This window comes from Poeciliopsis prolifica, unplaced genomic scaffold (genome assembly GCF_027474105.1).
Source record: "Poeciliopsis prolifica strain line A6 unplaced genomic scaffold, Auburn_PproV2 SCAFFOLD014, whole genome shotgun sequence".
NCBI lineage: Eukaryota > Metazoa > Chordata > Actinopteri > Cyprinodontiformes > Poeciliidae > Poeciliopsis > Poeciliopsis prolifica.
The window spans coordinates 3044752-3067831 of NW_026562389.1; the positions used below are offsets into that span (position 1 = coordinate 3044752).

Here is a 23080-nt window from a genome sequence, read left to right on the forward strand (position 1 = left end):
ATACAAGACAATAAAAACATTTTCAATATTTCCCTCACACTGTATGTTATAGCTAAAACTGAATGCCAACTTGATCCTAAAATAATTAAGATTCAGATGGAAAGCAGAAGTGCTGTTTATGATCTCAGATCATTCAATCTATTGTCTTTAATGAGATTCATATCTAAGAAACCATGTTGGGGATTTTTCTTCTTACTTCTAATAGCTCACAAGATAATTATTAAGGCTAAAAGAAAATCTGGTTTCAAACAAGTCCAAAGGATAAAAGGCACATGTGACTTTTGACAGTAAATGTTACCGTCCATCAACATTTTTCATTCCAGAGTTTAATCTGGTGTTTTCTAGAGCATTAAAAAGACTTACTCATGGACAAAAGCAACTGAATAATTTGCATATCTTTATTAGTTCTGCTGAATATTAACAAATGAATGGTTTTAATCAAGCCAGAGCAGTACTACTAACATAAATGCAAACAATAAAAATTTGAAACATGTATAAAACCAGAAGCATTTTCTCTCTAAACAATGCAATACTGTAACTACATCACCTACAACAAAAAGAACATTGTTATTTATTTTTTTTATTTTTTGGACATGTTTGCTATGATTGCACCATTATGGGCAGCCAATTGACTAGCTACACAGTTAAAAAAAACACAGAAAGGAAAGCTAAAATGGCACATATTTTTTCATCCTTCAATTCACCATAATATAATAACAGTAATAAAGATGATAATACTATGTAATACCTTAGAGATAAGTTAATATTCTTGAGCAACATTTTTTTTAATGCTGGCATAAACAACAGTTATAAAAGCCGTGATATTCACATCTGACTCTACTATACATCATAACTCATGTGTAGGACACTACATAGTGCAGTTAGCCTGAATGCTCTCCTTTAAAAAGGCAAACTTTCCACCTTTTAGATTTTTTTTTTTAAACTTCCTCCTTCTCTGCTTTTGTCTATGCAAATTATACAGAAGAAAGTAAGAGTTTTCTAGATATGCACACACCCTTGATATAAAATTTTAGTCTCACAAGCTTTTATGTACCTTTTATTTATACAACCAAAATTTTAAAAAGCTGTAACATTGTGTTAAATGTAAATAAAAACGCAATGCAATGGTCAGCAAATCTTCTAAATTAGTGGTCTCAAACTGCATTCCTCAAGGACCAGAGACTTGTTATTTTTAGATGTGTCCCTTGTCCTACACACTTGAATTGTGAAGGACTGAATTGTGTCACTATTATTCAGTCTAGCTCTGCAGATCTATGCTAGTGAGCTCATATTGGAGCCAGGTGTGTTGAAGCAAATTTAAAAATTGCAGGACACCGGCCTTGAGGAATGAAGTCTGAGGCCCCTGCCCTACACTCATAGTTTATTCACTGGAAGATAATATAGTAAACATACCAAATGTACAAACTCAGATAATGAATCACTGTTTCCATCCCTCCATTCTCTTCCTTTTATCTGATACTGGGCAATTGGGGTAACAGTTGGACATGCAGACACCTTCTTTCCAGCAACACTCTCCAGCTCATTCAGGTAGATCCCAAGGCTTTCCCAGAAGGAAAACAAATATAGTTCCTCAAGCCAATGCTCGGCCATCATAAGAGTCTTCACCCAAACCATGGGTACCATGAAAGCCTTCATAGGGATGCTCCTTGGAAGCACCTTAAGATTCCAAAACCATTTCATTTGAATTCTCTCAGTGTTGAAGAGCAGCTGCTGTAAGTATGAGCTCTTCACTCCACAACTTAAGGTGAGATGAGAGAAGAAGCCCATGTTGACCATTTTATCCCAAGAGCTTGTTTTTTCTGTCCTAAGCCATATCCTGTGACGATAGAAAGGGAAGAGCACATAGACGCACCAATTGGGTTCAGCCTTCTTCACATCAGCAGAGGGGAGAAGTGCCTGCGTGACTGTAACTGAAGTTCCTGTCTATCTCCTGCTCTATCTCTCATCAACGAGGCGCTACGGCACTTGGAGTCCCCTGCTTGAACCACAGAGTGACCAGCATCTTGGAGGGTTTACCTTCCAGATAAGAAACTCTTGACTGCCATTTGCAGCAGTGTGGTTTTAATGTTGAATCTCTCAGAAGTAAACTTAAATAAAATTACACATTTGTTTGCACATTACAGGCCCCTTGGATTCAACTAGAGATTGTTGAAACACCACCTACCTGAGTATTGTTCCTGACCATGTTCACCCCTTTATGACCACAGTGTACCCATCTTTTTATGGCTGCTTCCTGCTTGAGAGGTACAAACTTCAAGTCATCTCAAGACAGATTTGTTGCAAAGCTGCAGCAACAAATAAAGTGAGTACACAGGTTTCAGAGCAGCATATGTTCTCAACAGGGGCTGAATTTGCCTGCGTGGCGACTCAGGACTTTTTTCTATCCTGTATTGGACAAGAACGGGATAGCACTGTCCATCCAAAAACTTCAGCAACTGGTCTCCATACTTTCTTTTTTTGTATTGATTATTATTAGAGTCTCGAACAAATGATGCAATATATTAGTTTCGACATTTAATATGTGTTCTATGTCCCATAGTGACTGAAATACGCGTTTATCATCCAGCCGTTGGTGGTATTCCACTTATTGCAGCTGCCCAGGTAACAGACCCAGTAGGAAAACCCAGACTGCCCCATCTCAGTACCATTTCAGGAGATCACATGACAGCTTTATCCACTTGTTGAAGATTTGCAAAGCATTGTAATGTGTTTTTATTTTCATTTTACGCGTCTCAATATTTTTAAAATATGCATCGCATCTTTTCCCTTCATACTTCTTAGTTTGTATTGCCACTAGTCCCTCTATCCTCAATCTCATAAGCTGAAGCTTTTCATATGTATACACACATGCACACACTCTCTTTCATACGTCCTCACACGCACATTTACAATCTATAACTATAATAGGTATATCTTTCTGCAAGTATATCATACATTCTATAAAAAATTTTCCCTTTGGGGGTACTGACTGCCTGCCTGACTGAATGGCTGGTTTCTTGGCAGTGAATGTACAGAGACACAATTATCATAATATTACTCAAATTCAAACTGTGTGAGTACATTCACGTTCTTGCAGTTCAGTAAAGGAGTTCAGCTGGAAACGTGCTCCTGTGACCTTCATTGTTGGTCACTGCATTGAATCTAAAGTGAGAGCTGATGGAGTTCTCTTATGCTTAAAAATGTCATTTATACTCAGTTTGGGCTGATTATCTGCTAAACAATTGTATTTAAATTCAATTTGTAGAAAATATAAATTCTCTTGGTCTTAGTGTTTAAATGGGCCATGTATGTTGGACCCTGTGCAGTGTATGTTTGTGTATGTGTGTGAGACTTCAGAGGTCAACATCTGCTGAGATTAAAAAAGAAAACAGTCCAGCCCCGTATAATAGTCTTGCGCAGCTGGTGTGCCGATATTACAGTTAAAGCACTGAAAATAAATAACCATGCTCTCTATCTTTTTTTTTTCTTCTTTTTTTTTTCAGTTCCCAGCACCAGTTTGCTCTCTTACACTTGCTGGGAAGGATGGGGTAAAGCGCTCTCTGGCCAAAATGTAAGTTGACGTCACACACTCTGACCACTAATTCTACTTTTACATAATCAGTGACATAGACTTACAATGAATAAACAGCACAATATATTCTTGTTAATCATTTCCGACAATATCCCTGATTGTCTTGTTCCTTTTCTGGCATGGGAATTAAATGATGCATGTAATAGGTCTGTAATTAAATTTTTTTTCATTGTTTTCTATTTTTTTTTGCCATCCAACCCCATGGCACACATTTCTGATAATGTAAGATGTATCTGTGTGCAACACTAAGAGAGAGAAAGGCCTCTTAGGAGGTTAAAAATTCAGCAATAATGCAGAATGTAGTTCAGTTTCCTGTTGATATGACGTTTGTTCCTGATAGGTTTGTTGCTTTGAAAAAAGTGATTGTTTTAGACCTTGGGTTCTACTGTATGCTGAAATGGGTTTTGTGTAAGAGGCCTCACCACTGTGAGTGTAGAAAAAAAAGAACATTAGCATCATGAATCTGTATCTATATCTCTGTGGACTCTATCCTCTCCAGGCGCGACGGTCCGGCCCATGGAGGAGCGAGTTGGTGGAGTGAGGGGGGGCCCTTTTGGTCTTCACAAGGAGGAGAGAGAGTGAGGGCGATGGGTCCAGAAAGGGAGGGAGGAACAGAGATGGAAGGAGGACCAGAGAGGGAAGGAGGACCAGAGAGGGAAGGAGGACTAGAAAGGGAAGGTGGACCAGAAAGAAATGGAGGTCCAGAGTGGGAAGGGGGACCAGAAAGAGAAGAAGGACCAGAGAGAGACGAAGGACCAGAAAGGGAAGATGGACCAGAGAAGGAAGGGAGTTGCTGAGGAGACAATGGCGACATGGCTGGTGGTGGAGGTGGTGAGTTGGAGGAGGTTGGGGAGGTGGTGGCAGTGGTGACAGTGGTGGTGGAGACTGTGGTTTGCTTGGTTCCCAACTGGCTCATGCGCTTTTCCAAAGCTTGGTTTTTCTGTAGAGTTTCCACATAGCTGAGCTGCAGTTGTGCCTGATACTTCAATACCCGTTCCTTCTCGTCCTGCCAGGTGTGCCGTTCCTGGTCAAAGTTGAGGGCCTGTCGTTCCCGCTGCTGCCTCTCCAAGCGCAGTACACCCTGCAGCTGCTCAAGCTGCCTGCGCAGCTCCCCGGCCTCATCCCAGTGACCCTCCTGCGCCCGCTGTGGTTGATGGGCTTCCTGACGCAGCTGCATGTCCTGGCAGAGTTGGGAGTCGTGACGGAGCTGGGCCTCTTGGCGCATTTGAGCCTCATGGCGGAGCTGGGCCTCCTGACGCAGCTGTGCTTCTTGGCGAATATGGGCCTCATGGCGAAGGTGAGCCTCTTGGCGGAGCTGGGCTTCCTGGCGGAGCTGGGCCTCCGGTCTGATCTGCGGGTTCTGACCCATTTGGATGTCCGGTTGCATGTGGGTGTCTTGTCGGTGCTGCACATCGCGCCACTGAGCTTCTTCACGCTGCTGCCTCTCCTGCCTCTGAGCTTCCTGCCTTTGGGCTTTGGCTTCATCGCTCTGCAGGCTGAGCAGGGTGTCGGATGTGGGGGTGAGCGAGCTGGTGGAGGGCTCAGTCGGGTTTCGAGGGCAGTGGACAGCTCCCCACGGTGGCAGCAACCCTGCTGCAGCTAAGTTCGGGCTCACAATCACTTCTGCTCCTCTGCTCGCTTCACTCAGAGCACGCTTTAAACTTAGCACCTCTGCCTCAAACACACCCAGCTTCTCTCTCAGGATGGACACCTGTGGAAAAAAGAAATGCAAACTCTTATGTAAACAGAACATTGTAACTTTTAGATTTAGTTTAGAGTTATAGACAAAAAGTGTGGTGTGCTTTTTGTCACCCTTTCTGAATAATTACTTAATTAATCCACCTTTTGCTGCATTGACAGCTGTAATTCTTATGGGGAATGTCTCTACCAGTTATGCACAGTAAAAAAATGTATTCATTGTATTTTTTTTATTTTTATTTTTTTTTTTGCAAAAATATCCCAGACTCTGCCAGAAAAGATAGAGAAAGACTAAAACATAAATGTTCTATCTTTTTCTTACATTATACCTTAAATTTTGGACTGGAATTTGACTAGGCTATTCTAACTGATGAATATCATTACATTGTTGTAGCTCTGGCCACAGTTTGAACCAAAATTAGTTTTTAAAATTAGCTTGTGATTTGTTTAATCAACCACTTTTCACAAACCCAAGTGTGTCAACAAATTTTTGCTAGAGTCTGAGAATACTGAAAGGTTAAGAGAACAGGTAAAAAAAATCATTACAATGGCAAAAAAACAAAACATATTCCTGGTTTTTATGAGCCTTTTTTCTTTTTTTCTTTGGAGGAAATTAATTTAAATGCGTGACTTTTTCTGCCTGCTTATACGTCCAATGAAGTGGCAGTTTTGATATCGGCAACATGTGAAGTTTTCCAGGATGCCATCAGATGCTGAAAGCACCAACACGAAACAAAAGATATTGTCAGTCAAGCCCCGAATGAGTTTTGTACTGAATTTACTACGAGTAATCAGTAAGGAGTTGACGCCGCCTAGTGGTGAACAGGTGCACTAACATCAGCGGAAACAGGTTAGATAAGTGTGCATCGCAGAGTTTTACTCCAATCTACCTTTTAGTAGATTTATTGGATTTCCATTTGTTTGTAGGAAGGCCCCTGTCTGCACTCACTAACAAAGCTACATTCTTTGAATTCTTGACATTTTGCATGATGAAACAATCTGTTATTTATCAATTTGGCTCGATTTAATTCATTTTTTAATATATATTTTTGTTATACAATTCAAAAAGACAATCAACAGTATTACACACTTTTTTTCCTAACCACTAACCATGTGTTTCAGCAGTTTTCTTTTACACAGTGAAGGTGTATTATTGTAATTATATAAATGTGAAGTTATTAAGTCTGAACTATTTATAGTGAGAGGGAACAAAAAGTCAAAAAATGTGAACTTTTTAGTCAACGGTTCATTCCTTAATATTTTTTTTAGGAAGTGAATCTCGTACCGCAACAAAACAAAATGTTGCTTGGTTTTGTGAACAGTTTAACATCAGCTCTTATGTTGTGTCTCACAATTACATGAGATGTTCAACACAAGATGAAGAACATACAAAGAACAACACAGTAACCCTGCAATAAAATCAAAGTGTAACAGTAAGGCTTCTATAATAAAAATACAGGAAGTGATAAAGTTACTGTAATTTCTTTAAGGTAAAAATTACTGTAACTGGCTGGCAACCCTGCTGCCAGTAAGATACTGTAAATTCTACAGTGACTTTTTTTACTGTGTATTTTTTCTACACGTATACATGGTAATGGGTCACTTTTGACCTGCAAGACAACACAAGGTTTAAAGTGGAGATTCCCAACCCTGATTTTTGGGAAGTGATCCTCCAACATTTAGATGTGTTGTCATTGCTTCAACACGCTTAACTCTGATGTTTTAATTACGTGCCATGATTTCAGGCATGACGTTCCCAAAGACCAGGGTCAGAGATCTCTTCTCCAACCCCAGCCATGGCGGACATAGTTTGCAATCATTTATGTATATTTTATAAATAGGGTAACTCTGTGTAAAACTACTGAAAAAAAATGCACAAACATTTTCTCAATTATACTGATTTTCTACCGACAAACTCTTTCGACATTTCATTGATTTGTATTAACAGAAAAAATAATAAATAGTTGTCAAAATTTGAAACATTTTAAATGAAAACGGAACTTGTTTTCTATGTTTTAAGGTCAATTAATACCAAGTTTTGTACAAACAACATTGACGAACTCATAAAGTATGTGATTTTTTCTTGATATGACAGTGAAGTTTGCTTTAAAAACCCACCTCAGACAGTGTCCTCCTCAGCTCGCCTTCACACTTCTCCAGTTCCAGACACTTTGAGCTGTAGGAGTCCTTCAGACCCAGCATGACCTCCTCCCGCTCCCTCAGCTGGGCGTTGAGCTCCTTCAGCTGGCCCCTGAGGGCCACCATCTCTCCGGCCCGCTGGGTCACTTCAGCCTGACTCTCTCTGAGTTGCTGCTTCAGCAGGGAAATCTCACCTGCTTTCTGACAAACCTGCCACAGGAACAATGCACGAGTTTTATATAGTTTAGCTTCATCTACTGTTATTGGCAACTGTAGAAAAGACATGTAAAAATCGCTTTAAAATACATTATTTGTGATATGCTGAAAATGGGTTGTCAGAAGGTAATTTAGAAGGATTATGTACCAAAACACAGACACAACTCTGTTCAAGTATTTCTTCACAATAAAGCTGTTTTCCCCTCATAATGTCTTGGTGTTGATGCATTTTTTGAAGAATTTCTCTAATGTACAGCTAAAAATCTCTGACTTAGTAAGATATATACATCTAGTGTGTTTTTCAGAATGGAAATCCTGCAAAAAGAGGTGAGTTTTGATCAACTTTTTCTTTTAAAAAATAGGATTTTCCTGTACTTTTATTCAGAAGGACAAGATTATGATGATCCTGAGTCACATATAATAATGATTCTACATGCTTGAAGGAGAAAGCAGGGATGTTGACTTTTATTTGATGTTTTATTCAGAAAAAGAATGCTATAAAGATATTGTGTACAGTATTTTGTTTAAGGCTAAGACAGAATATAAAAAAATATCTTCTAGCTTTTAAATCATGATTTTATGTTAATTTTGAACTACAGTCTTAATTTTAGCCACTAGGTGTTAAATTGATTAACATTTAAACAACTATTTTTCCATTTTAAATGCAATTAAACTGGTTACACAATGGAATTAAGTAGCAATATTCTACCTGAAATTTCTCAACAATCAATTTATCTAGCAGAGCTTTTGCATTATTTAAACTATTTTAGAAGATTTTCTTCAGGATAATTAGGAATTCAGTTCACTGCTTTGCTTGATTATCAAACCAAATGTATGAAGCTGCACAATGTCTCACCTTTAAATCCTACCTACAAGAAGGCCTGCAGTCATTTTATCAAACTAGTCAAGTGGAACATCTCATGTCTCACCTCCCACTTGGTCTCCTCCAGACGCGGCAGGATGTCAGCCTGTTCTTTCCTGTAGTCCAGGCACTTTCTCTCCAGTTCCTCTCTCTGAGCCAACAGGGCCGCCATCTCCTCCTGGAGCCTCCTCTTGTCCTGAGACAGACGAGTGATCTGGGCCTGCAGGGCGGTCTGGGAACGCTGAGCCCGGCGGGTCACCTACAGGAGAACGTAAATGTACTATTTACAGCTTGTAAAATATATTTGCACCCTTTAAAGGTTTTGGCATTTTGTTATTTTACAACTACAAGCTTTGTTGTGGTTTATCTGAAAAATAAAGCAGTGCATAGTTGTGAAATGGCAGGAAAAAACTGTTCTTGAATGTTTTGCATATAAAATTAACAAACGTGTGACCTGCATTTATAGCCAGGCCACAGCACTGCTCAATCTGTCCATTAAAAATGAAGAGTGTGGAACAAATGGAAACCCACAAAGACTTGGCTGTCTAATCTGACCCACCAAGCAAGGAAACAAAAATCTTTTTTTCCTTTTCTTAATATAAAAAAGGTATTTACAGGTTTTTCTTTAACCCCCATTTTATTTCCTCTAAAGTTTGTATGTTTATACCTTATAAATGTAGGCAGTGAGAGCTTGAAAATTCCAGGCATATTTCTTATTTGTGCACACAATCTTGACTACCAATAGGCCCACAAGAACTTTGGAGGAGCAGCAGTGATCCACAACTCAGGTGCGAGAATCTATTGATGTGACATCTGTGCACTCCACATATCTACCTTTTCTGAAAGACTGCATGGAAGGTTGTTATTGTTGAAAGGAAGTCAATAGATATCCCGTTTGCAGTTTGTCAGAAACCATTCAGGGGACGAAGCAAATGTGAAAGATGGTGAACTGCTCAGATGAGACCAAAATTTAACTTCTGGTTCGTATGCGAAACGTTAACAAACATTTAACATCATCATTTAACGTACTGTCAACACTGAGAGAGGTGGTGGTGGTGACAGCAGAGTTTACCGCAGGAAGATGTTCAATACAACTGAGGTTACCTGCTGAAGACGTGAAGCGTAGTTCTGTCTCAGCTCATCCATCTGTCGCTCCCAAACACGCTGCTTCTCCTCAAACACCTGAATGATGGCCGCCTCACTCTGGTCCAGGTTCCTGCGCATATGCTGTACCTGGAGGAAAGAGATGGAGATGGATCAGGCCTGACAGCTAAATGTATACAGAAGAAGATCAACACCTTTGATAACAATTAAGTTATAGGTTAGAGTTGTTAGTTGGCTAGCTGTTTTTTCTCACAGTTAGCCAACTTTTAGCTATATAGTTCTTAGTCAGACTTTTATTTAATATGCCAGGTTATTATAGAAATAAAACTTTTTTTTCTTTTACAGATTTGTTGAATCTGTTACTATGCTGTGACAGCATAATGTCAGACAGATCTGTGAAAAAAATCGAGCTCGTCTACTTTTCCCAGTGCTAACTGCAGAAATACACAGATTAGTCAGAAACAACCCATCAGAGCCAGGAGTAGGATTTCAGCATTGTCAGTCATGCTTGTGTATGCGCTGCTCAGACTCTCCCACCTGCTCTCTGCTGCACTACAGCTTCTTTTTGACAGCAGAGCCTGTCATAAATTTTGTCTCCAATTTTACAACTTTTTTTTTGAAAACTTTAAAACTGGTCTTTGTTCATAAATATAAAGATAATTTTCAGAGGACTTTTCTTAGATTTGATAAAATTGGTATCATGGTGCACAACATGTGTTGTAAATTGTAGAAATTTTCAAATAAATACCAAGGAGGGCATTTTTAAATGTCCTCTCACCTCTTGCTCTTTCTCCCACAGTCGGTCCTCGAGGTCCTGGATGATGTCATCAGACGAGGGGGAGGGTCGCAGAGGTGCTGGAGCGTCACTCAGGTGGCTCAGCCTCTGATAGGACGAGGAGCTCTTCCCCGAGGAGGACCGACCGCTGTCTGAGGCGCTCAGCCCGTTCTGCTGGACAGAACCACAACATGACGGTGACGCTTCCTTCATCAAAATATTAGCTGCAGGGAGAATTGAGCATCAAAATAAATCAGAGCACAGTTTTACCTGGTAGCCAGGTTTGTCCAGTTTGTCCAGACCTGCAGCTGCCCCCGCCATGCCCAATCTGTTAATGTGGCTGGTAGAAGCACTGAGGGGCCCTAAGACTGCTGGGGGCCCACAGCCAGACCCAGAGCCTGTGTAAGTGGGCAGACTAGTCAGGGAGTTTCTCCCTGAATCTGACATCCCTCCCTGAACCACCTCAGTACCATTTCCCCCTCCATCACTCCTGCTGACCCTAACAGGACTGTCTTGGTCCAGGAGCAGGGCCTCTGGTACCTCTCCTCCATCCCCTCCCACTGCATCTCTGCCTCTCCTGCCTACTCTACCCTCACTGAATCCCTCACCCCTGGCGTCGGTCTTTCCCTCGCCCCCGGCCCCTCCCGCCTGGCCCACCAGGTTCTGCATGGAGTGAAAGCTTTTGGGAACCACCGGCTTGAAGGCGGAAGGACGGACGAGGCCGGAGGTGCTCTGCATCGCCTGTGGAGTAGAAGGAGAAAGGATTCAAAATGAAATAGATAAATATTAGAGTCATTTCACTGCTAAATTATGCAATGTGTGTAAAATTGTTTACAACAGTTTAGATACACCCATCATCATCAGCATGAATGTCATATTGATTTGGGATTTTTCAGGAAATATCAGAGCCAGTCAATTAATTGCAAAAACAAGAATCGAGTGCACAGGTGGAACCTTTTGTGGATTTTCTCTAATCAACACAATTCAATCCATGAAAACCTGTATGAATGCTCAGACAGATACACACATCCCTGCTAAGTTTTGGTTAAATGCTCAGTGGGTTGTGGGAGAACCACATCGTTTTTGTCGCTTCTGGAAAATTCTGCCACTCTTCTTCACAGAACCAGAAGAAGAGTGGTAATTGTTTTTGTTGCTCAGATCCAGCTTTTAAAACAGAATCAAAGAATTTTCACTTAATATTTTTATTAATTTCTGGAATAGTTTTGCTCTGTGTTTTGGGAACAATGAACTGCATCCAGCTTTCAACCGTCTAACTTTTAATATGTGGACCTGTCAAGGAATTTATAGTTACAGTAGTCCTACCTCGTAATCCACCTATAACATATGTGCAATGCACAGTACTTACTACTGCCAGGGAAACCGACCCTTAGTATGAAACTGCCACCACCACGGTCAACAGTTCTTCTCATCATTGGGTCCAAAGAAGTTGATTTTGAAGTAGGTTCCTCTTTAGTCAATGTTTCAAGCCATAGTGATGTAAATACATTGTTTACTCTTAGGCTTGAGCCTTGTTGGTTCCTGGGTTGTTCAGGAACATTATGACTCATTCCGCTTCAGCTGAGCGTGACAGTTTGGGTTGTCCAAACAGGGGAAATTTGGACGTTTTAACACAACAGTGATCTCAAACACCCCAAAGTGGTTTAGAAAGATTTACATCAAGATTCCAGAAAGGTCGCCCCGACACCCTGACCTGAACGTTAATGAAAACTTGTGGATTATGTGACAGGAAATCAGCCAATTCTGCCAATGGTACCAAAAGCAACCAAAACTATGTTGGAAGCTTCTTGATGGCTGCAAAAACCCACAATGACATCCATGCGCGTGATGAGTGCATGTAAACTTCGGCACAGAATATTACAGTTTTGGTGTTACGTCTATAATTAATAACTGATGTCATAAAGTTAAAGAATGTGTATTCATGTCATTATTTGTAATTATTCCGATAAAGAATCAGTTTGAAGTCATATTTGCTAATATTCTCTGTGCTTGCTTATTGTGTTATATCTTGGATTTTTCACATAAGTGTCAGCAGTAATTGCCTAGCTTAAGTATATAAAAAAATGTATGTTTTTTTTAACTTTTACAATAATTTTATGGATCTTTTACACAGTAGAGAAATTCTATAGAACAGCTTTAATTACGGTGTATCACAGGATACAAAAACTAATAGTAATGGTGTATTTTCATGTTTTCCCGTTGTCTTCTGGCTGTTCTAAGGACTTATTTGATTTAGCATTTGCTGGTCAAATCAAGGTGAAATACTTTTAAACAGGGTTGTAAAGATACAGTGTTTGTTTTCCGAATAAATTAGAAATTTCTGCCATTGTTTCATGAAGCATGATCCCAGGAACAGACATGAACAAGATGAGGAAGCATTTAGATGTTGATCTCTCTCAACTTTAAAAGTGGGGTTGAAAAAATATTAAACCCATTTTTCCCCTTTTGAACCTGATGTAGCCCTGACATTTCTGACATTATGATTACATAATTATTGTCTTGTTTTTCTGTGATTTCTTTTTTGTTTTTCAGTTTTTCCTCCACTCCTCAAATGTGTCCACAGCCCATATCAACTTTCTTAAAAAAAAAAAGAATAAGAAAAAAAATAGATCCATTGATTAGAATGTAAGGGCTGTTCAAAAATGGGCTGTTTTTTCTGTTAACTGAGCTGAGCGAACAGGACTGTTGATGGAGCATGAACAAGATGCAAGTTGGTATCTTGTTCCAATTTGAAACACAGAATAAAGTTGCTCAGTTATTCCTTTATGGTGGTGGGAGTTTTCCCCTCTCAGATTAAAATTATGTAAGATAATTCCAAATTTTATTAACATTAATGGCACAAGCTTTTTTCTTTAAATTCCTTCTTGACATTTAATCCTTTCATAAAGGTTATATTTTTAACTAACTTTTCAGTGCTTGTGAGAATCTCTTAGCTTGTAAAATCTGGTTAGTGTTAGTATCTTTATTCATATTTATCTTTTGCAATTTGTGTATTTTTACTTTAAGCTACTGATAAGTTAATTGTTGGTTATTGGATCTACTGATCTCTCCATTTTATTCAGTTATTTCTACCTTAAACAAGTCTGAGTTTTGAAAAATACACAAACTCCTTAAATATATATTAGAGCTTGCTCTGTGGAAGTAAATAATACTTTAAACAGTTTCTATTTAAAAGGTAAAGAGTTATTCATATATGCATATTAATATAGTTTATTGTGGTTTCTTTATGATGAAACTGAGTCCAAAATGTCAAACTACCTGCTCCAGTTTTCCTGACACGGCCATGATCTTGGGTGGGTTGTGGCCGACTGGATTGTTTTCATTGTCGGTTCTGGTTGCAACCATGTCTCTGTGCTGGTGGTGGTTCATGCCCACACTGGTCTTCTCGCTGACTCCTCGACCCACAATGTTTCCACAAACATCCAGACTGGCCGCCTGCATCTGCATCTCCCTCTCCCTCTCTCTCTCCATCCGCTCGTTCTCCAGCCTCTCTCTTTCACGTTCCCTTTCTCTCTCCCTCTCTCGTTCCCTCTCCCTCTCTATCTTCTCCCTCTCTATCCTCTCTCTCTCCCTTTCTCGGGCCCGCTCCCTCTCACGCTCCCTCTCACGCTCCAGCCTCTCCCTCTCCACCCGCTCCCGCTCCCTCTCCCGGTTTCTCTCCCTCTCGCGCTCCCTCTCGAGCCGCTCCCGGTCCCAGTCTCTGTCCCGGTCCCGGTCCCTGCCCCTCTCGCGCTGCCTCTCCCTGTCCCACTCCCTCTCCCTCCTGACAGCTATGTTCCCACAGTCCAGCTGGTTGTTGTTGGAGGGGGCGGTCATGGTACATTCAGTGTGGGTTGAGGATGCTGTCTCTGTTGGCCTGTCAGTCCCGGTGCAGGTCCCAGTCCCGATACTAACACTGCCTCGCTCATCGCTTGACGCCGTCCCGTCCGAAATAGTTGCCGGAGCGCGAGGCAGCCGCTCGGCGCTGCAGCTGCGGTCTGCAGGGCAGCGGCGAGAGAGAGGAGGGGCTCGGGGCAGGGTGGTCCTCGTGCCCACGGACTTCATGGCAAACTCCTGCTCTCCTGCCACCCCACTGCCAACACTGCCCATAGTGGAGGTCAAAGGTCAGGGGTTAGAGGTTAGGAGTCAGGATTGGGGAGGGTCACAGATACATTTGGAAGTAGTGTGGGTCATCACAACCTAATGCAGGTAGTGGGGGCACACACACTAGAGGAACACAGAAAAACGAAAGCAGTTATACAATATAGTAATTGCATAATGACTAGTCATACAATATTAGAGGCAAAGTAGCCCACAAACAGGGGCATTGTGGTCCTCCCACCACCATGAAAAACCAAAAGGGTCACAAAGATTAGTCTGACCGGTAAAAAAAAAGTTGAAAATTATGAAACCGGTTATTTGCTTATGAGAGGGGCAAACAGAGAGAGTTTCCAACAACACACAAGCACCTGTGGTTAAGACGCGTTAAAAGACTTCAGATCAATACCTTTTGTTTTGCTGTAGCATAAAGTGCTGGGAAAAAGTTGTTTATATAATTATTTTTCTGCTTTAATTTGACAGTGTCCCACATCCAGGCCACTGGCAAAGCTCAGGAAATCAATTAAATGGATCTGAGAACGGAAAACAGGCTAACCTGGAGGTGAGAATTAATTTGTATCATTTATTATTTATTGTGATGCATTTCTTGTCATGATAAGATTTTAAATTTATTGTTGTCATAATAAATTCCAATGAAGTGACATTTACAAAACCCTAAAACTGGCCTTATTGTTGGGATTGTTATTTTCTTTACTATTTTTTCCAGTTTGTTCAACATATATATATACATTTGAAAATATAATTAAATGTGTGCAGGTTAATGATATAAATCACTTCTTTATGTGACTATATTAGCATATTAGAAATGGGCATGTTTTTCAAGAGCATTATTAGTGTTTGTGGGGCTATCATTGCTGTGCCATGCAGTTGCAGTTATACAGTAAAAAAGAAGTAATAAATTGTTCTTATCATCACTTTTATCATTATAACAATAGTATCATAAAATATCATGATAAAACTCTAAGTTCATATTAGCCATCCCTTGGCTACATGTTTTCTAACAGCAACTGATCCTGTCCCAATGTAAAGAACGGACATCTATCTTTCTGAGAAAATGACAACAAAGTCATTTCAAAGGCTTTGAGACTCCAGCAAACTAGAGTAAGAGCACTTATCCACAACTAGAGAAAACATGGGAGTAGGTCAGACTGGCCTACCAGAATTACTCAAAGAGTGCATCAACAACTCATCCAGGTCACAAAAGAACTAAAAATAACATCTAAAGCACTGTAGGCCTCACTTGTCTCAGCTAAGGTCAGTGTTCATGATTTAACAACAAGAAAGAGAGACGAGGCAAAAATATCATCTATGGGAGAGATCCAAGGCCAAAACCACTGCTGGCCAACAAGAACAAAGAGGCCTGTCTCACATTCATCTATAGATAAAAGTGGAACTTTTTGGGAACATGTGCACCTTGTAATAGCTGGTCTATAGGATGGGAAAAAAATCGTACTAACAGTCAAAGTTCTACTCTCTGTTAGAAAATCCAGGAGAAGGATGTTCTGTCATGACTTTAAGTGCAAGCACACATGGGTTAAGCAGTATGACAAAAGTCCAAGACACACCAACAAGTCCACCTGTGAATGGCTGAAAATGAAAATAAATTAAGATTTTGAAGTAGTTTACTCAAAGTCCATACATAAATCTGATTAAAATGCTGCTGCAGGACCTTAAATAGGTCATTGGAAACGTTCATGTGGCTATACCTGAAAACTTAGGCTTATGGGACAGTTTATTGTAATTTAACAATAAACAATAGAAACAATAATTTTATTTTTATACACTTATTTATGGGGGTAAAAGATTCAATGTTAATAAATAATAATAAGCTTGGGGAATGCATAGCATCGCAAACTAATTAAAATACCATCAAACTAGTGGCTTATACCAGAACACTTTCAAAATAGATGCAGGCCATTTAAAATTTGTAAAATTAATTTCCTATGTTATTTTTTTCTCACACACTTTATTTTAACTTGACTGTTTTCCAACTATAGCATTAGGTTTTAGCACCACTGATCGAGAGCGATTGGGCAAAGTTCCCTGCATAATCCATCAATATAATATATAAAGAATAAGTTCTGCCACATCAGCACTTTTCCCAATTTTTAGATAAATTTTTTTACAGGCGATTTTCCCCCCTCTGAATAAATATTCTTCAATAACAGATTTGATTATTCTACATTTTTCAATTTAAGTTTAAGGATTATTTCATTGTAATGCTTTTCACACATTTACCAAGATGTCAATGAATAGAAATTTGAAAAAGTCCCTTATGCCCATGTGAATAAAAAAATTTCCATCCAATGGTTTCACTGAACTGAAAAGTAAATGCTGTTTTTTTTTCTCACTAAAAGAAAACTAAAAGAAGCATACTTAACATAAGCTCTGTAATGAACACAGTGAAGATCGTCAACTCACTTTTCCCTCACATGCCATGTATTACTATGTAAGCTTAATATCTGTTGCTGTCATTCACAAATCTTATTACTAACCCATTATTGAAACTGTAGTTTTAAAAACTATACTAGTAGGTAACTATACTATATATTTATTCCCATACTGATGCATGCATCCATTGTCTCAAACACTGTGTGCAAATTCAGTTTTAGAGTCGATCACTTGTAGTAGGACTGCTTTAGGACCAAACAGCAATAAAACTCAATACCTCAAACTCAGCCTGTTTTTGTTGAGGTCATTGTTAGATAAGCCTGGGAACTACATATTGGAATCAGTGTTGGGATAAATTGTTTGTTTTAAAGTGGCTGAACAAATCTAATGCATTAGCTTCACAGTAACTCCATGCTGATTGTTTTGACTGTTATTGGGATGATTTTATATCCATATTATAAGTAAGACAGAATGGAAATCTGCTGCTGCCAAAAAAAAATTTTTTGTAGCCTTTAGTAGAATATTGGTGAATTTAATATTTGATTGGAACACAGTTCTTAAAAACTCAGTTCATTTTCCTCAGCTACATCTCAGGTGAGAATAAATGCATTATGGGCATGAGATTCATAATAAGTTTGGCAGTTTTTAATGATTTGCGGGGTGGAATAATTGTACACTAGACAGTGTCAATAGGGGTTCCAACACATTTTATATTTCTAAATTAATCACATACTTCATTTCTCTTAAATTTATTAATTAGATTCACAAACAATTCTGAATTTAACCAAATCATTTTTAAGGAAAGTTGTCTCCTTGTGTTTGCTTGGAGATTTAATGATTTATGGTTTTATATAGAAGTATTTATCCTATCTGGTGTTATATTTTTAGCAACAAAAAGAGGAAAGAATCCAACTGTAAAGAAATCTTAAGATGAATCATTACTGTGGTGGAAAAATTTCACACACTGCATCTTTGTGTGCTTTTTCTGACAAATTAACAATATTTAAATCTTTTCTCTGTGAACCATGGCGGTGACCATACTGCTTCCATGTCGATGTCTATCTTGGTAGCAGAATTTTATCTCTAATTTTGTTAAAATGCCGGGTTTCTGTAACATAAAAGGAACAATGCCAAAAAACCCCACTTTTTTCAGGTTATTGCTTTCAATCTACTTGTGTTGTCACTGGATTTTAATTTTGATGGATGTAAAACTAAAAAAAAATTTCAGCTTTGCATCTTTTAGACATAGTTTTTGAAGAAGTTTTAAATGAGCAAATCAATCTCATTTTATAAAACTATCAACAAGAAAAAGCATAAAAAACAATAATCAATAGCATCAAGTAGATTTCAAATCAAATCTTTACATACACCGTATCAAAAGACATGTTACCATCTTTTGCTCACTGTCTGATATTAAATCTGAAATATTTCAAAAAGAAGCACCTAGAGGGCTATTCATGTGATATTACGCTACAACTGAAAGAACATTGAGCAATCAATAAAAATAGAGAGAAAATAAAGCAGTCCAAGAAAGAAGCCTTGAGGCACCCCTCTGACGAAAGAAGCACAGGTGGTTTGGAGAAGTAAAGAATACTTTCCAAGACTTAGAAACATTGCTGCAGTAGGGACTGATGCACTACAAAAAATAAATGCTACGATGACGGAAGAATATTATGTGAAAATATTGAGGCAACATCTCCAAGGTACTAATGTGTTTTCCAACTGATCAGTGACTCAATCCACACAGTCAGAATCACTACAAAGTGGCTTCAGGACAATTAATGATCACAAAGTTCTCAGACAGGAAGTTAAAGTTTTGGCACAAATGTACTATATCTATACAGTACAAGTAACTATCTGGATTCAGCTGTATGGCACAGTAAAGACAGCCATCAACACTTTGTGAAAATGTGGGACAATATTGATAAGAGAAAAACTTCTACAAAACAGAAAGAAGACAACAACAAGAATCCCACTGAAAGAAATATAACTTTTTTGGAGGATGCTAGTTATAATAGGTTTACAAGGCAGAAGCCTTTCTTTCAAATAAAATATTAATTCCTCTTTAAAATCTCAAAACATCTTGCATGAAACTGTGTTTTAGTGAGATGAAAGCAAGGCCGAACATTTGAGCAACGATTTTAAAAGCTGCGTATGGCACAAAAACAGCTCTGAACATGAAACAAGCACCATAACCATAGTAAAACATGGTGGTGGCATCATAATGTTTCTTCAGATTTAACTGTGATTTCTGGAGGACTTGATCAAATTATCCCTAGATGTGCTAAGTAGGCACCTGCTGGAAATCTAAAATGGATTTATTTTTGTTATAGTCGCAGTGAGCCAAAACATACATTTAAATCAGCAAAATAATGGTTTCACCAGAAGACATTTAAAGCTTGGGAATGACATAGAGTAAGTAAATCCAGGACCAAACCTGTGTGGGCAACTAAAGAAGGCAGGGAGACAAAATATGAGGACATGGCATACTAATAGACTCCGCAAAGAATTAGTTGTAGGCTGTGCACATTTATCCAACCAGGTCAGCTGTTTTTGTGTTGTTGTTGGTTGTTTGTTTTTGTTACTTTTCGTATTTATCTCCCAAAATATGCTCTTTCTTTTCAGATTATTATATTTGTGACAAAGGCAGAAAAATATTTTGAAATAATTTCGCTTTCAAATTTTCTTCAGCACAGCACCAGGTTAACAGGGATATGTATGCTTTCGACATTTATTCCCATACTGATGCATGCATTAATTTAATTTGGGCATAAAAGGCCAAACAACATGGACTAAATGGGAAAAATGTCATATTTATGTTGAAATGAATGGAACTGAATCCCTATTAGATAAACTAATTAGCAAAGTATTTAGATAGATAGATAGATAGATAGATAGATAGATAGATAGATAGATAGATAGATAGATAGATAGATAGATAGATAGATAGATAGATAGATAGATAGATAGATAGATAGATAGATAGATAGATAGATAGATAGATAGATAGATGCACTCATGCCATGCACCTCCCCTCCTCAGCCCATTTACTAGAGGTTTACTTCCACTCGGATGAATAGTAGTAGTAGTAAAATACCCTGGCTATGTATGTGCTGCTCTGCCTCCATCCCCTCCCCTCACGACTCCCTCGCTCTCCCTTTTCTCTGCATCCCTGGGCGGCAAGGGCGGCTTTAGCAGCATCCGCATCAAGCCCTGAATCCACTGCGCTCCCTGACAATTACCGACTAGGCCTCTGACTGGGAAAAAATAAGCCCACAAAAACCTCAGGACCCTCGCTGAAGACAGAGAAACAATAACACAAGCAATCTGCATCAAAATGCACAGCGTCTCTGACATTGACGACGTTATCATGCAGCAGCTTTGATTTACCGAGTGTAGCATCCCGGCGGTCCGTCATCAAAAGGCTACTCACTGTTTCTGCAGCTGGCTGGTCGGTAAGATGGCAGCCTGGAATCAGCAGTATTGTCACAAGACGGCGTCGGTCGGTGCTGCTCGGCCGGGCTCTGAGTGGTTCTGCGTCGCTACCGCGGCTCGGTTGTCTTCGACCGCTGTCAGCGTCGGATGCTGATGATGGAGTCGGTCGGTGGTTACGCGCATCAGCTGAGAGACACACACCCACCTCGGCACCGCCCCCTTCAGCGGCACGATACAAACGCCCCCTTTTGGCGTTCATCCAGTGGTTACCTGGATGGATGGATGGATGGATGGATGGATGGATGGATGGATGGATGGATGGATGGATGGATGGATGGATGGATGGATGGATGGATGGACGTGACATTCCTGAAAAGATTTCCTGAGATTCTGACCCAGCTACCTACCATACCAATCTCGTTTATTAAAAATAAAACACTTTAAAAACGACAACAATGCTGAGCAAAGTGCAAAACATTGAATTAAAGAAAAACGAGGTAAAGGAAAGAAGAAGAAAAAACACAAGATAAAGTAGTGGTTAAAATAATGATGGAATCCACTAAATAATTCAATTCATTTCAAAAATGCTTTACTGATCCCAAAGGGAAATTAAATATAGTTATAGGTCATTTAATTGAAGTTTTTGTAGATGGTGGTGGTTGTGGGTAGGAAAGCTCTACTGCAACTGCCTGTGTTGCAACACATTTGAAGAATCCTCTGACTGAAGACACCTTGTGTCTCATGAACAAAATTTATTCATAAATCTCTTGATTTGATATAAAATGCATTTTTTGAGCATCATATCCAAAGTAATCCCCAAAGCAGAACTAGTCGTCTTCATAAGATTGTTGAGCATCTTTAAGGTTTGGATGCTGCCTCAAATTATGACAGCAGAAGATTCAATACTCTAAAGATTATAATTCCACTGTGTTCTCTGTAATTCCAATCAGCTAATTTACAAACGTTAAAGAAAACACCACAAGTAGACTTTGTCAGCTTTCGGAAAACTTAGCTTTTCATAGCTGAGATCAAAGAAATGTGAGTTTATTTATAACGTCAGCCACCAGACTGAAGGATTATTCCAAGTGTTTTACAGGAAAATCAAGGAGGAAGGTTTATGAAAATTAGATTACATCAAAAACAAGAAACATAGTAAAACAATAATGACACAATTTAAAAATCCCACAAGAGAGAAAGAAAGGCTAAAATATAAATTTAAAGCTAGTTAACACATGATACTATTAAACTTCTACACTCATCCTTGACTTTTATAACCCCAGTACATGTTGACATTTTACAGAATCAAACAAAACCCTTTTGTTTTCCTTTTTAATTTTATTTAGGTATTGTATTTTAAGGCAAAAGGATATATTTAAAGTAACAACTATTTAACAGGCACATAAATAGCAAAAATTGTAATGAACAGGATGTACAAAAAATGTGACAGCGGTAGAGCTATAACTGATTAGATATCCAGAGTTGAGTGTTTCTGTTACTTGTTGCTTAGCGTTTCATGGGGAAAAAAAACATCTACAAAAGCATTTTTATTGTGTTAAAACTTGGGCAGGTGTCCACGAGGTGGCAGTGTTGTCCCAGCTGGAAAATTGCTACCAGTGCCCTGGAGAGAAGCGTTGAACCAACGTTTCTAGCTCAGGGGATGCCCGTATCATCTCTGACCGCTATGAGGCGCTATAATTACTTCCATTCAACTTGACCCCAAGACTTAATCAGTTCATGCATGGACACAGAAATGACTGTCAGTCACCTCTCACCTCTTTGTGAGATAAACAATCTCAATTCTTGGAAAAAATATGTAAAATAACATTTCTATGTAAAAGGTTTTCTGCTTACCATTTGTATTTTAGATTTGAGAAGGTTTAAGGATTTTTTCTTTACATCTTGTTAGTGTATAGTAAACTTGTCCTGACATCCTGATGCTACCAGTCTATCTAAAAATACACTTTGTTTACAGGTTACTTGAACTTCTGCTGATGATGGTGATAAAATATCGAAACCAGTCATTCATATATCTTTAATTCTTTGTCTGGAAATTACTTTGGGGTTTGGGAAAACTGTTTTGTCTTTACACCCAACACACACATTTTCCAGAATAAAAATAAGGCTACTTCTGAAAAAAGAAATGCAGTGTAACGTTAACTGAGAAAGTGACAGAATCTATCAAACAAAACTTGTTTCTGAATTAACTTTTTTCAATACACCTATAAAACCTTTGCATTTCATTCACTAGATCACTCTATTGTCCATCATTATTTTATTTATACGTACTTTTGTATTTATTGCAATGTTGTATATGCTTTTTATTGATTTATTTTGTCCAAGATTTGTACTTATTTTATTTGTAAATAGCGTCGTCAGGAGCAGGGGTTACAAATGACCTTTGTCTAGAAACACACACGCAAAACATCTAATTTGCATTAAATATAAGAGCAATATTCCTTGGATGTGTCCCTGGTTAAAAAAAAAGACTAAAAATATATTTCTGTACAATTTGATTTCCTTTCTGTTGACCTTAAACGGTACTTTAGTCCTACTTTAACTGTTTTCTTTACAAATCTAGTTGTGCTGGAAGATCCTCTGTTTTCCACAACATACAAATGTAAAAGTGAATTTTCCACTCATGTATCAGATGTTTTGCTGCAGTCAGACAGAGGGGGCATGTTGGAGAAAGCACCAGAACAGAGTGGAGGCTACGAGACGGAGCAGCTCTGTTTCTATCAAACGTCTGGCAGCT

General features: G+C 38.9%; 1 protein-coding gene across 6 annotated transcripts; it reads right to left on the reverse strand.

The window, feature by feature from the left end:
• Positions 1-384: 384 nt before the first annotated feature.
• On the reverse strand, positions 385-20484 carry lzts3b (leucine zipper, putative tumor suppressor family member 3b). Of its 6 annotated transcripts, none has more exons than XM_055039535.1 (8): positions 20327-20484; positions 13663-14485; positions 10657-11127; positions 10390-10560; positions 9612-9740; positions 8575-8766; positions 7409-7639; positions 385-5303 (listed from the first exon to the last, which is right to left on the reverse strand). In XM_055039535.1, exons 2-8 carry the CDS (start codon positions 14446-14448, stop codon positions 4062-4064), a joined length of 3222 nt encoding a protein of 1073 aa, XP_054895510.1. In that variant the 5' UTR covers positions 14449-14485; positions 20327-20484; the 3' UTR covers positions 385-4061. The 6 variants fall into 6 exon arrangements, with proteins under 6 accessions (XP_054895510.1, XP_054895509.1, XP_054895506.1 ...); XM_055039534.1 differs by having other exon boundaries at positions 10390-10557; positions 13663-14610; XM_055039531.1 differs by having other exon boundaries at positions 13663-14610.
• Between the last annotated feature and the right edge of the window lie 2596 nt (positions 20485-23080).

Excerpts from the sequence above, each read along its gene's own strand:
- lzts3b (XM_055039531.1), bottom strand. The coding sequence starts at position 14,493 with ATGGGCAGTGTTGGCAGTGGGGTGGCAGGAGAGCAGGAGTTTGCCATG. Across the intron at positions 7,640-8,574 it reads TGGAGGAGACCAAGTGGGAG|GTTTGTCAGAAAGCAGGTGA; the intron begins GTGAGACATGAG and ends TTCCTGTGGCAG. Across the intron at positions 5,304-7,408 it reads TGAGGAGGACACTGTCTGAG|GTGTCCATCCTGAGAGAGAA; the intron begins GTGGGTTTTTAA and ends TTTTTTCCACAG.